This window comes from Hirundo rustica, chromosome 13 (genome assembly GCF_015227805.2).
Source record: "Hirundo rustica isolate bHirRus1 chromosome 13, bHirRus1.pri.v3, whole genome shotgun sequence".
Taxonomy (NCBI): domain Eukaryota; kingdom Metazoa; phylum Chordata; class Aves; order Passeriformes; family Hirundinidae; genus Hirundo; species Hirundo rustica.
Genome location: NC_053462.1, coordinates 6,090,674 through 6,103,804, shown reverse-complemented (window position 1 = coordinate 6,103,804; position 13,131 = coordinate 6,090,674). Strand labels below are relative to the sequence as shown.

Sequence of the window (13,131 nt, the reverse complement as noted above, 5' to 3'; positions counted from 1 at the left end):
AAATTGTATTTTTCTAATTTTTATGGAAAAAAAAATATTCAAAAAGCCAAAAATGCATATCTACACCTATCCCAGCAGCTCAGAAGGCTCTACTAATATTTTAGCAGTTTAGAAACATTTCAACTTTCTCAGAACTTTAAGCAGAAGTATACCTGTCTGTTGTATTCAGGTTTACTATACCAGGACACCTATATATAACAATTAAGTATCTCAGTTAGCCCTAGAATAGGGCTGTTGCCTTGTTGCTCATTAAATTTACAGTCCAAAATCAGCTTTCCTAAAAAATCAAAGCAGATAATGGCAGCAATCTGTGTCAGTCTGTGTTATCTCTATCAACAAAACTCCACTTTGGCCAGTCAGGAGCAATTCGCCTGAGCCATTCTTTATTTCAAAGACCTCCAGAATGCAGACTGCATGAAAAGCCATTCATATGCCATCCATCACAACTCTAATAAACCTAAGAGCTCAGTGGAAGAGAAGTTTTCAAATTTCATTTTAATTAACTACTCACATTTTGCTTGGCCTTTATAGTTTAATTCTTTGATTTAAAAAAGCTAGAAAAATTAAATCAAAGATCAAGAAGCACACCGAATAATGAAGATATTTTCAGGCTGGGCTTTGGAGATTTCACTATAAAACTCAACTTAATGCTGCAGGAGATACTTAGCTAAGTCCTGAGCACAGCTGCGATTATCCCGAAAGGTCCGAAGGAGGCAGAGTCTGAGCTGGGGTGGTAAGAGTCAGGCAGGTGTCATCCCAGCTCTGAAGGTGCCTCGGGCTAAATTTGCTTTGCAAAGGAATGTGAGGAAGAAGTTGATCTCCTAAACCTTCAGCTTTCAGTCACATCACTAGTTAGGGGCTGAGTACAAAATAACAAAGACCAGCTTCTAGGGATTCTTTGCACCAACAGAATCCGGGTAAATTAGCAGCTGATGTAAAGGGAGCGGCCCTCGATTCACATTAACACCCCAGGGCCAGGTCATGCAGGACTGGCACAGCATCCTGACTGTGCTGTGCAGCTCTGCCTGAACGACCGTTTGCACGTTGCTGTGGTTTTGAAGGAGCCTCGCTTGCCCAGCAGGAGGCTGCACCACTACAAGATTAAGTCACAAGCGCCAGATCTCTGCTTACATACAAAAATGTCACTGGTATGGCAAATGTCAGAACACCAAGGAAAATGCGTGTTTAAGTTTGAAGTGGTGTCAAAAAATGTGGTGCAACACTGAAAATTTGTATTTTTCACTTCTGACATTTTGTTGAATATTTTTCTGTCTTTTCCACCTATTTTTAAGAAATCAGAAACATTCTGTCGTCTGTTCCCAATGTTGAATCTCACATGCTGTAGTAGAATATTATTAATATTATGTATGCAATGGTAATAACTGTCTACACAGCATTTTCTGCATAATTGGAAATATGTGCTGCAAGCTGAGTCCAAACCATTTTACTGTATAAAATGGTCTATTGCTGACCACTGGAGAAGTGAAGGGTAATTGCACTGGCCTATTCCTTTCATGGTGAAAAGGAAGTCAGGTGGGAAAGAGGCATCAAGAATTCCAATCTTTTATTGGCCACAAATCATGTACACTGACTTTTTTCATCTTTATATTGCTTGAACAACACTTTTCACATTGACAGCTCTTTGTCTGGCTTTTTATTTCTATACAAACCTCCCCAAAATTCTGAATTCCTGCCATTCATGGCTGCCTGAAGTATGGACACAGCACCAATCTTTTGTCACCTGGCCAGTTTATGAGCACTTAACTCACCCTCCAGCCCATCCTCTCAGTACCAATCCTGTAGGAATTCAGGCTTTTGCAGCTGATACATTTTAGTGAGCTCAGTGCATGACCCTAAAAAGGAACAGGAAGAAAACCCCAAGCTGTGTGAAGCAAAAATTAAACATAAGAGGATTTTAAATAATGGGGGGGAATGTCATTAGGCACAGGTAATTTGACATTGTGGATCAGAAGAGGTTGAGAATGTTTAATGAGCAACTGCTGAGACAATAAGAGCTAATGAACCTGCTGGTTTCAGTAGGATGACATTCAAGCACACAAAAGTGAAAATCAGCAAAGAAAGCGTCTTACGTGTTTCTCACTGGCTGTCAGGGTGCTGTTAAATTCAGACTACAGTTATTAGCTTCAGTTTTGCTGGAGGTTACTAATCAGGAGCATAGTATTATGGTGTAAAATGTCTTAAAATGTTCTTACAAAGTCTTTATTAAGGTTCAAAGTAATTGAAACCCAGTTCAAAGAGCCATAACTTTTTCTGTAATTCAGGTGAGATCCAACCACGTAAAAATAAGGAATCTAAATTTGAAGTGCAGAAATTACAGCTCATAGATTTTAGTCAGGGTATCACCTTATGCTAGTCCCTGGGAAATAATGTGTTTCTTGCTAGGTGCTGCACATCACTGCATGCCACTCTCTAGGCATGCAGTTTTATTTTAGTTCTTTTCCCCCTTGCAATTGCTGCGTAGCTTTTCTAGTGTGGATGCTACATGTTCTGAAATCCATTTGAAAATGTACAGATGTCATTACAGAGTTTATAATGTCCAGGCTAACACCTTTCACAAAGCATTATCAAGTTTCTATGTCTACTTTTATATATTGTGATGAATACAGGATAAGGGAAGGATATTTGGAGACTCTGGTTAACTGTGTTTCCAAAGGTGATCAGTCCGATGGACTGTATAAATTGAAAAAACACAAAACCAGGGGAGGTAACTGGAAGAATGGAGACAGTACAATTTCCCTCAAAGACTTACAGAAATGATTACCTCTACTTTCAAAACTGAATGAAGGACCATTCAAATCTCCTGATGTCAGCTACTTTCCCTTCAATAACTGCACTGCCACAAAATAACATGACAAGCAGTCCAGTAGCAATTTGCCATCTGTCCTCTCAGATCTTGACTGCAGCTATGGATAGAGATGAGCAAAGCAGCCTCCACCACCTCCCACTGTGCCAAGGAAACCGAACTCTCCATTAGCTGGGCTACTTGGCCAGTACAGTCTGAATAGGGGGTAACTTAAAGGAGCTGGTATGGAGGAAAAACCACACCAACCCGAACAACGTGAAACTGCCTGGTCTCATTCTCTGTTGGGAGGAGTCTCCAACATCTCAGATTATACTGTGAAGCCATTTTTCTTTCCTCCTTTATAGCAGAAATAGTTTGTAGTAGGAGCTTCCTTGGTTTTATGTTCAAAACGCATAAAGTGTTCTGTGTTTCAGAATGAAGTGACAAAAGCTGGTGAAGTTCTATGAAGCATTTCAAGCCCACCCATCATTTTATGGGGAAAAGAGTTGTAGTTTGCTGTGAAGTAATTAAAACAGTGTCTAAAAAACTCGCCTAAGCAGGGAGAAACCTTGCAGGGTGTCTCCTGCTCCACCTTTTACCAGCTTCACTTGGGGCCACAGAGAGTGACAAACCCTCTAAAATCAGAACCTTTCCTCTAGTGATGGATGAGTCAATGCAATAATGACTAAAATGTTGGAAATTGTTTGCTCCAACGAACAGTATTAAAAACTCAAAACACTGCTATAAACCAAGCCTCAGCAGGCAGTAAAGTTTTTATAGCTGAGCAGCAATGGTAGGATTTATGATTCAAACACTGATGGAACCTTAAATATAGTGATCCAAGTAGAAATTACTTAGTTCATGCGTAACCCTCTTTCAGGCTCTAAATGCTTCACATAACAAAGAAATACCATGAAAACAGCATGTGCCATCTTCACTCCAGGCTTGTCTTCACAGTACAAGTCACATTTGAGTCAGTGCACTCAGAATAGGCTCTTTGAGCTAGGTTTGAGTGAAAGATCACACTTCAGAACAACCCTTGGCTTTCAAAATATGCTTGCAGAGTGTCCTGCATGCCATCCTGCCATGGCTCTGATGTGCCTGGCAGTGGCAGACAGCTGAATCACGCTGCCAGCAGCACAGCTGGTTTAAAAGGCTGCTGTCCCCCTCGGCTCTGCTACTTTGAGTGCTCACTGGCAGCTCTCTGTCCTGGGTCTGTGATGTGCACTGATAGTAGAGTTCCTTCCTGCTACTCCTAAAATAGTTTCCATGCCTGTGCTGTGGGCTCAGGCCCTCCCAGCAGATCCCTGTGGCACAGCATGAGCTCACACACCAGCAACACCCCAGCTTCAGTACAATCTCCGGCTGCTGAAAAGGACTTTTGGAAACATCACTAATTTAAAGCTGGGGCCATTCATGTGTAGAAAGAGATCACAAAGGGAATAAAACAAGAGTTTAACTCAGGATTTAACCATGCAGGAATACATGGCATTCAGCTAATAACCCTGAAACAGGCTTCCCGCAACATAATGGATTCTGAATTGCTCTGCACCTCTGAGGAGCCGTTCTGCCTGTGCAGAGAAACCACCCAGCAGTGGTGCTCTCAGCTTTGCTCAGGTGCTGAGCCAGGACATTGCATTATGTTCTGATAGGAACTTGTCATGTTCACCTGGGACAGCACACAGGGCTTTGAGAAAATGCTATTGAACTTTAGAGATGAGTTATCATTGGCAGTATTTCCACCTCACGTAAAATTACCTATGATGAATAGAAACATGCAGGTTTTACATGCCCTGAACGGGCAACCCTTCTCAATAGACTTTAGCTCATGGTAAGATGAATGGTCTCTTAAGGATTGTTTCTTCATTCATGAATTAAAGATCCCATACAAACTAGTTTTGTAGTGCTCTAACACTATAAGCAGGTTGCTGAGAGAGGTTCCAAATTAATGTTTATGAGGCTAGAGAATGAAGCTACTAGTGCAAATTAATTACTGCTTTGCCTGGCTGACATCTTCAGCAATGCCTTTACCATGCAGAGTCAGTGGAGCTTAATAATGGATTTCTGAAACCATATGGTTAGAGACCTGCTTTTCCAGGATGCCATTTAAATGAGTTGTTCACTTGAGATAGTTCTGAAAAAGGTTCATGGAGGTGATGAAGCAGAAAATAGAGAGGAAAAGTGACTAGTTGTGGTCTGTGATTATTTATATTTTTTATTTTACTTTTTGTTTTAAAGCAAGGTAAGAGTGTGCATGAAGGTAGACTTTATTCATGCACATTGCCACCTTTACTTAAAATCTTTCTATTTGTACATTGTACATTTAGTTGTGATTATACACAGCCTAGTGACACTGTCATACACTTACTGATGCTGCTCCTCAGAAGTTTTCTCTTGCTTTAAAAATGCCATTGTCTCTTGCAGGGTATTTGATTTTACATGCTGTATAACTTCCCACTATTGTGCTGATCTAAAATTGTTGCAATGAAAGGTCTCTCAGGTGTGCTTTTTGGGTTAGTAGTTCACAAAACAAGAGAAGAAGAGGAAAAATATTGAACTTTAGTAAAGTGTGTTATTAAAAAGGAGGATTTTATTGTATGAAATGTGATTAAACCTTTTTGGCCAATTTTTGGCATTCAGAATGACATTTAAGTTCAAGAGTGACAGTTTTAAGTTCAGAGGTCTAGACACATGAACAACTCTGGCAGCTGAGGCTGTGCAGGTGACAATTTCCTATGATACTTTCTCAGACTGTAAATGGAGTTTTGACTGGTGTTGGGACAGGGATTGTGTGCTCAGATTGGAAAATGTGGAATACTGACTGCATATGGAATATATTCCATTAGCTTCACACAAGCCAGGTGGATGCTGATATGGTACCTCCACAGAAAAAGGTCACTGATATTTTCCTGTGTCTGAGCACTAAAGAATTAAAGTCTACAACTTCAGCATTAAGATGCCTACTGTGTCACCTGAACTTACATCAGCCACAGGAGTCCAAGGGAAAGGCCTTCAAAGAATAATAATATTCTGCCTTGACAACAGTTTTCTGGTAAAGCTGATGCAACACTTTTGGTATAGTTCCACTGACAGGAGTGGTGATACTTGCTGTTAAGAAGCTCCTCAGAATGGCCTCAACACACCTCATCTGAGTTTAACCACACTTTGCTCATTATTTCTTCTACTGCCTGCATATGTCTGGTGGATAAGGTTAATTAGTAAGAAGGCTGCTCCTAAGAAAGGTGATACAGGCAGCCCCTACTGTAATCTGCCTTCCCTTTGGAGATTCTTTATTAAAGAAGGAGCCCCAGGGAAGGGTCTGGCAGAAGGATACCCCCAGGAAACAATTTGACTGACTGTGGTAATATGAAATTGAAATTAAAAAGTACCTGTGAAAAATTCTGTTCCAGTAAGTGAGTGGCAATTATTCCCATTGCTTTGAAAGGTACTTTAGCACAACTGGCTGTTTTATAATAGTCAAATGTATTTAATGGTATTATTTTATCTGTACGGTACTAAGCTGTGGTTGGTTTTCCTCTCCTCCTTCCCCCTCCAGGATGAAAAGAATCAAGTATTAACAACAAATATTTGGCTACAAATGGTAAGTTCTGAAACAAAGTATGTTTTTCCCCTTCAGTCTTAGAATTTAACCTGGTGGGGGGGTTGAATTTTAGAAAACTTTCAGGTCTGTAAGAAAATATGAGTTGACTCCTAATTCCATGTCAGATTTTCTTTGCTACCACTAGATAACACAGCAGAGAACTTTGTGCTCATTAACTCATGGCCAGCATTGCTGAGCAGGAGTCAATTTTTACTCACTTTTTAATAAAAGAAATAGATAATAGACAATTCAAGAGCTTTGTGTGAGTATTTTGAAATCGTTTTCTCTGAAAAGTTACCTTATCAATCAGAAATAACAAGGTGCTTCTTAGCATGCTGACTCCTGTGGAGTCCTAATGCATCCACAAAGATTTGAGTTTGTCTTAAGCTCTGCAAAGACAGGGTGATGTGGAGTTTTCTCCACCTACAGCAGCATGGATGAGAATTTGCCATTAGTTGAATTCCCATCAGTATTACAGAAGCTAAACAAGTTACAGATGATTTCTATTATTCCAGACAATCACATGGCTTTTGCAAGAGCTTTACACCTTTCAGTTTCTTTTACCAGCTCATTCAGTTTAAAGGTATTAGTTTTTCTTTGATTGTAACATTTTCGATAGAGCACCTCACTTGCACTCCTCCTTGGGAAGCAAATGACAGACTATTCTGACGACCTGTAAGGATAGCATGGCTATTCCATATATTCACAAAGAAAATCTGACATGGAAGAAGCACTCAACTCATGCTTTTTTACAGGCCTGTTGTACAGCAAGATTAAAACTGTCAAATATAATATGTTTTTGGCTTTTAGCTGCAAAGACCATAGTTGCTATGATTTCTTACCAGTAAAAGAGCACAATTCATACTCAAGAGGCTGTAATTTATTTTCCTTCTCTTTTATCTCACAGCACTCTTATCCTTTTCGAATTTGGTTTTTTTTGACTCTTAGGAAATTTTTGATTATATTATACATTCTGTATTTCTTTGATTTATTCACCTTAGCACATACTGGATATGAAGCACATTAAGACTGCAATGCACAGATCACTCGGTTACTACAAAAAAATGTAGCCACTCCTCATGCCTTGTGTACGCATAAAAGTGTCTGCTTATTAACTGTCTAGTAATAGTGTTCTAGGCAGATTCAAAGCATGCTTAAGGCAAACATGTCATTTTGTTATTCTAGATAATCTGAAATAAGTTTTTCCCTGAAATCCCTCTCCACTGCATTCCTTGATATATATCTGCAATCAGATATATATAAATCAGCAATGCATCTTAAATATGTTTAATGTAGTTATCCCCAAAATACTTAAACACAAAAAATAATTTGAGAGAAAGGGGAATATAAATCTAATATTTATACATGGAGACTATTTCATCCGACCACTATCTCCATGGCAATACTGTTCAGCATCAAAAATCTAAAACTTGATCTAAGTTTTAGCAGAAGCCTTGCTTAATCACATAGATCGGTAGTAGCCTGAGCTCTTTGCTATTTAATCCAAACTAAAAGTGATGCCTTAAGATGCTTCAGCTCCTTTAAAGGTAGCTCTAAAGTTAAAGCAAAATGCAGCAGATCATGCTCTGCTGGATGGGTGAGCACACTGTACACAGGGCTAACAGAGCAACCGTAAAATCTACTTAACATTATCTCTAATGCAGGCTTGAATATTAAGTTTTCTGTTGCCCTTGGACTGTCTTTACGTCACTCAGCATCACGCTGCGCTGCAGTGTAGTGGCCATGGTAACTCCTAACGTAAGTTGGGATAGGAAATGGTTGGATATGTCGATATCCAGGGTGCATTCAGCTGGCAGTGAATGCAGCCTGCCAGTCCCAGCCCTGTCACCATGACTGCGAGTGTCCTGCCCTGGCAGCTCCTGAGACCGAGTCACCCAAAGCCATGAGAGCCACGGCTTTCAGTGCCTTAAACCCACACAGCTTATTTGCTTACATTGCTGGACTACAGGAAAACCAGATGTATCCTGGCATCTCAGGACTTCTACATTACACAAAGATGAAGTGGTAAAAAAATTACAGTGACATTTGTCAACCAGGAAGTTCATGTAAAACAGTTTACTGGGAAAATTCATGTAAAACTTTTGGAAAAACATGAGAAGCAGTCGATCAGCTTACAGAAGCTTTGTATAGATGGCTGTGAGCAACATATGTATCTTAACTAGAGAACAGTGAAAACAAAAACTATGGACAGAACCAAACAATTGAAGATTTCCATAAAAAATTATTATCTGCAAAGCTAAAGGGGAAAACTGTGCATGACTCAGATCTTTTGTCTGGTTTTGCTACAAACTCATTGTAAAAAATGAATGAGATAAATACAGAAGCCCAGGCTAAGAATAAGTATAGAAAACACTTCACAAAAGCTGCATGATGAATGTTATTAGCTGTGTTGAATGCATCAAAGTGGTCATTTATGCTGTTGTAAAGGTATGAGAATGTATTTGAATACCTGCAGCACGAGGCTAACCGAGGACTTGGTGTATCAAACCAAGATTTGCCTGTGACAGTAAAACAAGGAATTACATAGACCAGTTTGATATGAATACCCCATGAGAATGATCAGTAGCATTTACCTCCACAATACCCACTGGTAATTTTTCCTGACCTTAATGTCTATCAAACGTTTTGACAAAGACCACTAGACTGAAGGGGTGAGTGTTGTACATTCACTCACCCATTTAAAGGCTTTCATTTAAGAAATTAACATTTAGCATTGCAACAGCTTGGGAAATCTGAACGACTCCTCACTGTAAGTTACGTGCTGCCTACAGCCAAGGGAAATTAATGTAAACAACATAATAATGGAGATAACAAGAAGCATGTTATAATGAACCAAAGACATAAGAAAAAATTTTGTAAAATGAATTGAACTTTATTCTTTATACTGTTAGTGCACAACAGAAACCATCCTAGTATCATGACAAGTCATTTGCATAGTAAGGAGTGATGTTCAACCTCAATTTCAGGAAAATGCAGCAGCTCATGCTACTCCTTTCCTGGCGTGCAGGAGGTAAGCAGCTTGCTGGGGCTCCACAGCACTCAGCTGGCTGCAGTCTGGGTCCCTGCTCTGTGTCTGGCTGTGCAGCACCATGTGTTTCAATGGCAGAGTGGGGCATTTAGCAGTGCTGAGCTCAGGTCAAAGCCCCGCTGGTGTGGCTGTGCCAGCCTGCCTGTGCCAGCAGCCAGGCCTGGGCTGAAAGGAGCACAGGCAGCCCCAGGGCAGCCGCCTCCAGTGCAGGAAGTGCCAGCCAGGGAGGAAACTTGTAGGACCAAGCAGTGCCATGGAGCAGCTGCCTCAGAGTTTGCCCAATGCCAGGCCTCAGGAATTGCCAAGACCTTCTGCTGGCATTAACCTTGTTCCACCACAGTCACCTTCTGTCAGCAGAGAATGCTGGTTGCTCTACCCCACAGCTATTAGCAAGGTACTACAACGTGAGAATTTCCAACCACAGAAAACAAAGTTGTCTATGAAGACAAAGAAAATGGAAGTTACCATATGAATTATAAACACAGTTCAATCCCAAACTGGCACCTGAGACAGTGTGAACAGCAAAACACAAGCACCCCAAATCTCTTCTAGGCTGTTGTGTGCACTGCAGTGTGAATTGAAAAGAAGGGGTTTATGAGTTCCATTGTGCTCTAGGTAGCCTAATTCACTCTTTCCAAACATTTCAGTCCCCAGAGCTAAACAAGAGAACACCTATTGTTTCAGCCCATCTAGTCCCTAGAGAACTACAGTAAACCAGTGGATGAGATGACATAACTTACTCTTTCTGTGTATGGCTTAGTACTGGACAGATCATTATCTACAGTGGAATGTGTCTGAATACCCGGGAGTGAAGAATGTCCGTTTTCCCGATGGACTGATTTGGAAACCTGATATTCTTCTCTATAACAGGTAGACATACTTTTCTTTATGTGTCTGTGGGGATGGAGGGAAGATCATAGAATTAGAGACTTGAAAAATATCCCTTGAAAGCTCAGCTGCTCCAACCTTTCCTGGGAATGGGAGTCTACATGAAGTTTCCTAGCACTCTGTCCAAACACAAAAATAAGGCAAAGAAATGACATAATCTTCTCATCAAAATGCCTAGATATTTAAATAATTTTCCAAAGCTTTCTAGGTGTTCGAAATACTGGAAAATTACCAGTTTCCTGTTCACAGAACAGAAGGACATATTTGCAAATACTTCGTGGATAACAATATTGTCCCTACTACCATGCTGAGTAGCTTTTATGAGATGGTGTTTAATGGCATGGATAATTTTCTCCGAAATTTTTTGGTCTAAATGGTTACTGGTGATTCAAATTTGATGTTTGCCTGCTTGTCAGGGTTTAGTTGAGGTTTCACTACAGGCAGGAGAGGTAATTGCCAGGAAGGATCTTTGCATTTTTCCATTTCCAGTTTTGGTGTTACTCTTTCCTCCTGCTACAAAAATAGCTGGGATATTTGCTGCTCTCCTTGTCAAATTGTTCTGAGTTGGGCCTGTTTCAGGGACAGACAGATTGCCGTCAATCCACTGCAACCAACCTTTGGCTGACATTGGGAGATTCTTTGGCTGTGCTGTTACATGGTAATTCCCATTGTGGAATTTATTTAGTTCAAAATATAAAACACTGAGAGCTGCCTGTTCTATAACAAGTTGCCTTTTTCTGCATTTGTTGTGGGCTTCTGTGCTGCTGCCCAGGTACTGGAAAGAGCTCACCTCTGCTGTGTACATGGAGCACTGGCCCTTCTGTGGTACCCAGGGTACATTGTTTTGCTGCCTGTGCAGATGACATGAACCTTTTGCCTTCCTGATGATGTTCTTCCCTTTGTTTCCCTGCCATGTGTCTCGTAAGAACACACCCTGCTGTGCTTATCAACCTGATCCCCCTTCCCACTTCAAGAGCTGCTTTTTGTTGCAACAAGACCTAGAGAATAGCTGTTCCCAATGTCAGCTGCAGTTTTGCTCCCGTTTGCCCTTTGGTGAGCACGTTATGTTCAGTGTTCAGTCACAGGTGCTGTTGTACTGAAATAATGGCATCGTGCACCAGTGGCAGCACTTGCCAGGCACTGGGGTGCTTCTCTAGGGCCTGCATTGTGGCAGTGCTTGGCCCAGGGGTACAGCTAACACTGTCGGGGAGCTCCACTGCCGTTCACCATGCTCAGGGTAACTGCCTGGCAAGGTTACTACTCACTTCTGGCTTAAGCATGGCAAGTTGTCCACAAAACAGCCTAAAAACTCCTTCAAATGCTCTGTACACAAAATGGAGAAGCCTGATACCTGAGACAGGTATTTTTCAAAATGTTAATCTTAATGTAGTTTTCAATGCAAATTTGTTTTCTTGCATAGTTATCCCTAGCTACCTTGATTCCATAAATGACAGTGTTCTTGGGACAATCTGACAAATGACACCTTCATTTCCATTGTCCTGATGAATGACACGCTGCATATACCATAAAATTGGTACCCTACAATAGCAATTTAGTGATTGCCAAAAAAAACGAGTTATGACAATATTCTTCCGTATATGTATCACATACCTGAGAGAGACTTGCAATGTGCCTGATGATTTAGAGTTCAGTATTTAAGTATATCCAAAAAGAAAGAATAATAGTTCAGAAATCAGTGATATTAATATATGCATACTAACTGTAGCTGGCGTAGTTTATAGAATGAGAAGGGTCACAATAAGCTGGAAAACTGAAACCACAATTTTTCTGTTAATTTTCAAATCTTCAGATTGTTAACTATGACTCAGTCATGAAATAATTATTCTACAGTTTCTACATTACAAACACATATTTAATCCAAAAGTCTTATGCAGTGTTTAGTCAGAGAGCAAAGCTATTTAAAATAAATTCTTATTCCTGTATGAAATTACATTGGGAATATTATGATCCTCCCTTCTAGTGACATGCCATTTTGAGATAGATGTTTCCAATTTCTGTGCTTCACTAGGGACATGCTTCTGGAGTTACAGAGAAATTAATGAACTACAAATTCACTTTCCATTTTAATGAATGCATGTTTCATTATGTCTTGAGTTCTTACACATCTTGCTGCAGCTTAGTACAGAGAAATTGTGGCAGCTGTATTAATCTCTACATCTAGTCTACTGTGGGGAGAGCAGGGCCAGTTCATCTGTAGTTTTTCTGATGAAAGAAAATCTAGGCCTTTGTACAAATTCCAGGATTGATTGTGTTAGTATCATGCGGACTGTTTTCCACTTTTAACTACACTTATTAAAAGTGCACATTTCTGGTGGAATTATTTTCCAAATGGTCACATAGCATTCAGTATTCATGAAATAACAAAAATTCTAGAAAGCACATTTCATTTTAAGAGTTTCATTTTCCAGTTTTATAAACATGAGGTTAGGTCCCAGTGTGATTCTATCTGATATCTACAGTTTTGTCATCTCAATGTCCTGTAATCAATATCTGCTTTCAAGTGATTATACCCTGAAGAGGAAATGTAGCAGAAATGGTTTTCTATCATTACATTACATTTCAGTCCAGTCTCTTCAAGCTACTTAGTGCACACCCAATAGAAGCAGTGCATTTCAAAAAATTATTAGAAGCACAGCACAGAAAAACACACACTCCTTTTTCAAAAAAAAAAAAGAACTTCATACTTGAATCTGACTACCACCAGATATTCTTTTAAGAATGTGCCTACAAAAGGCAAAGTCATAAGGCAATGAAATCAAGGTTCCTTGA

The 13,131-nt window shown here is 40.1% G+C and overlaps 1 protein-coding gene and 1 long non-coding RNA gene across 2 annotated transcripts in view; one reads left to right on the top strand and one right to left on the bottom strand.

Annotated features, from left to right (window-relative positions):
• LOC120758754 (uncharacterized) overlaps positions 1–13,131 on the bottom strand; it is a 97,056-nt gene that overhangs the window by 14,572 nt on the left and 69,353 nt on the right. The gene's annotated exons all lie outside the window — the stretch shown is intronic.
• The window catches only part of CHRNA7 (cholinergic receptor nicotinic alpha 7 subunit), a 37,128-nt gene that overhangs the window by 11,299 nt on the left and 12,698 nt on the right, over positions 1–13,131 (top strand). Inside the window, exons 3-4 of the mRNA XM_040077369.1 lie at positions 6,360–6,404; positions 10,214–10,323. Of these exons, the coding sequence (XP_039933303.1) occupies positions 6,360–6,404; positions 10,214–10,323 (155 nt within the window). The remainder of the gene's footprint in view (positions 1–6,359; positions 6,405–10,213; positions 10,324–13,131) is intronic.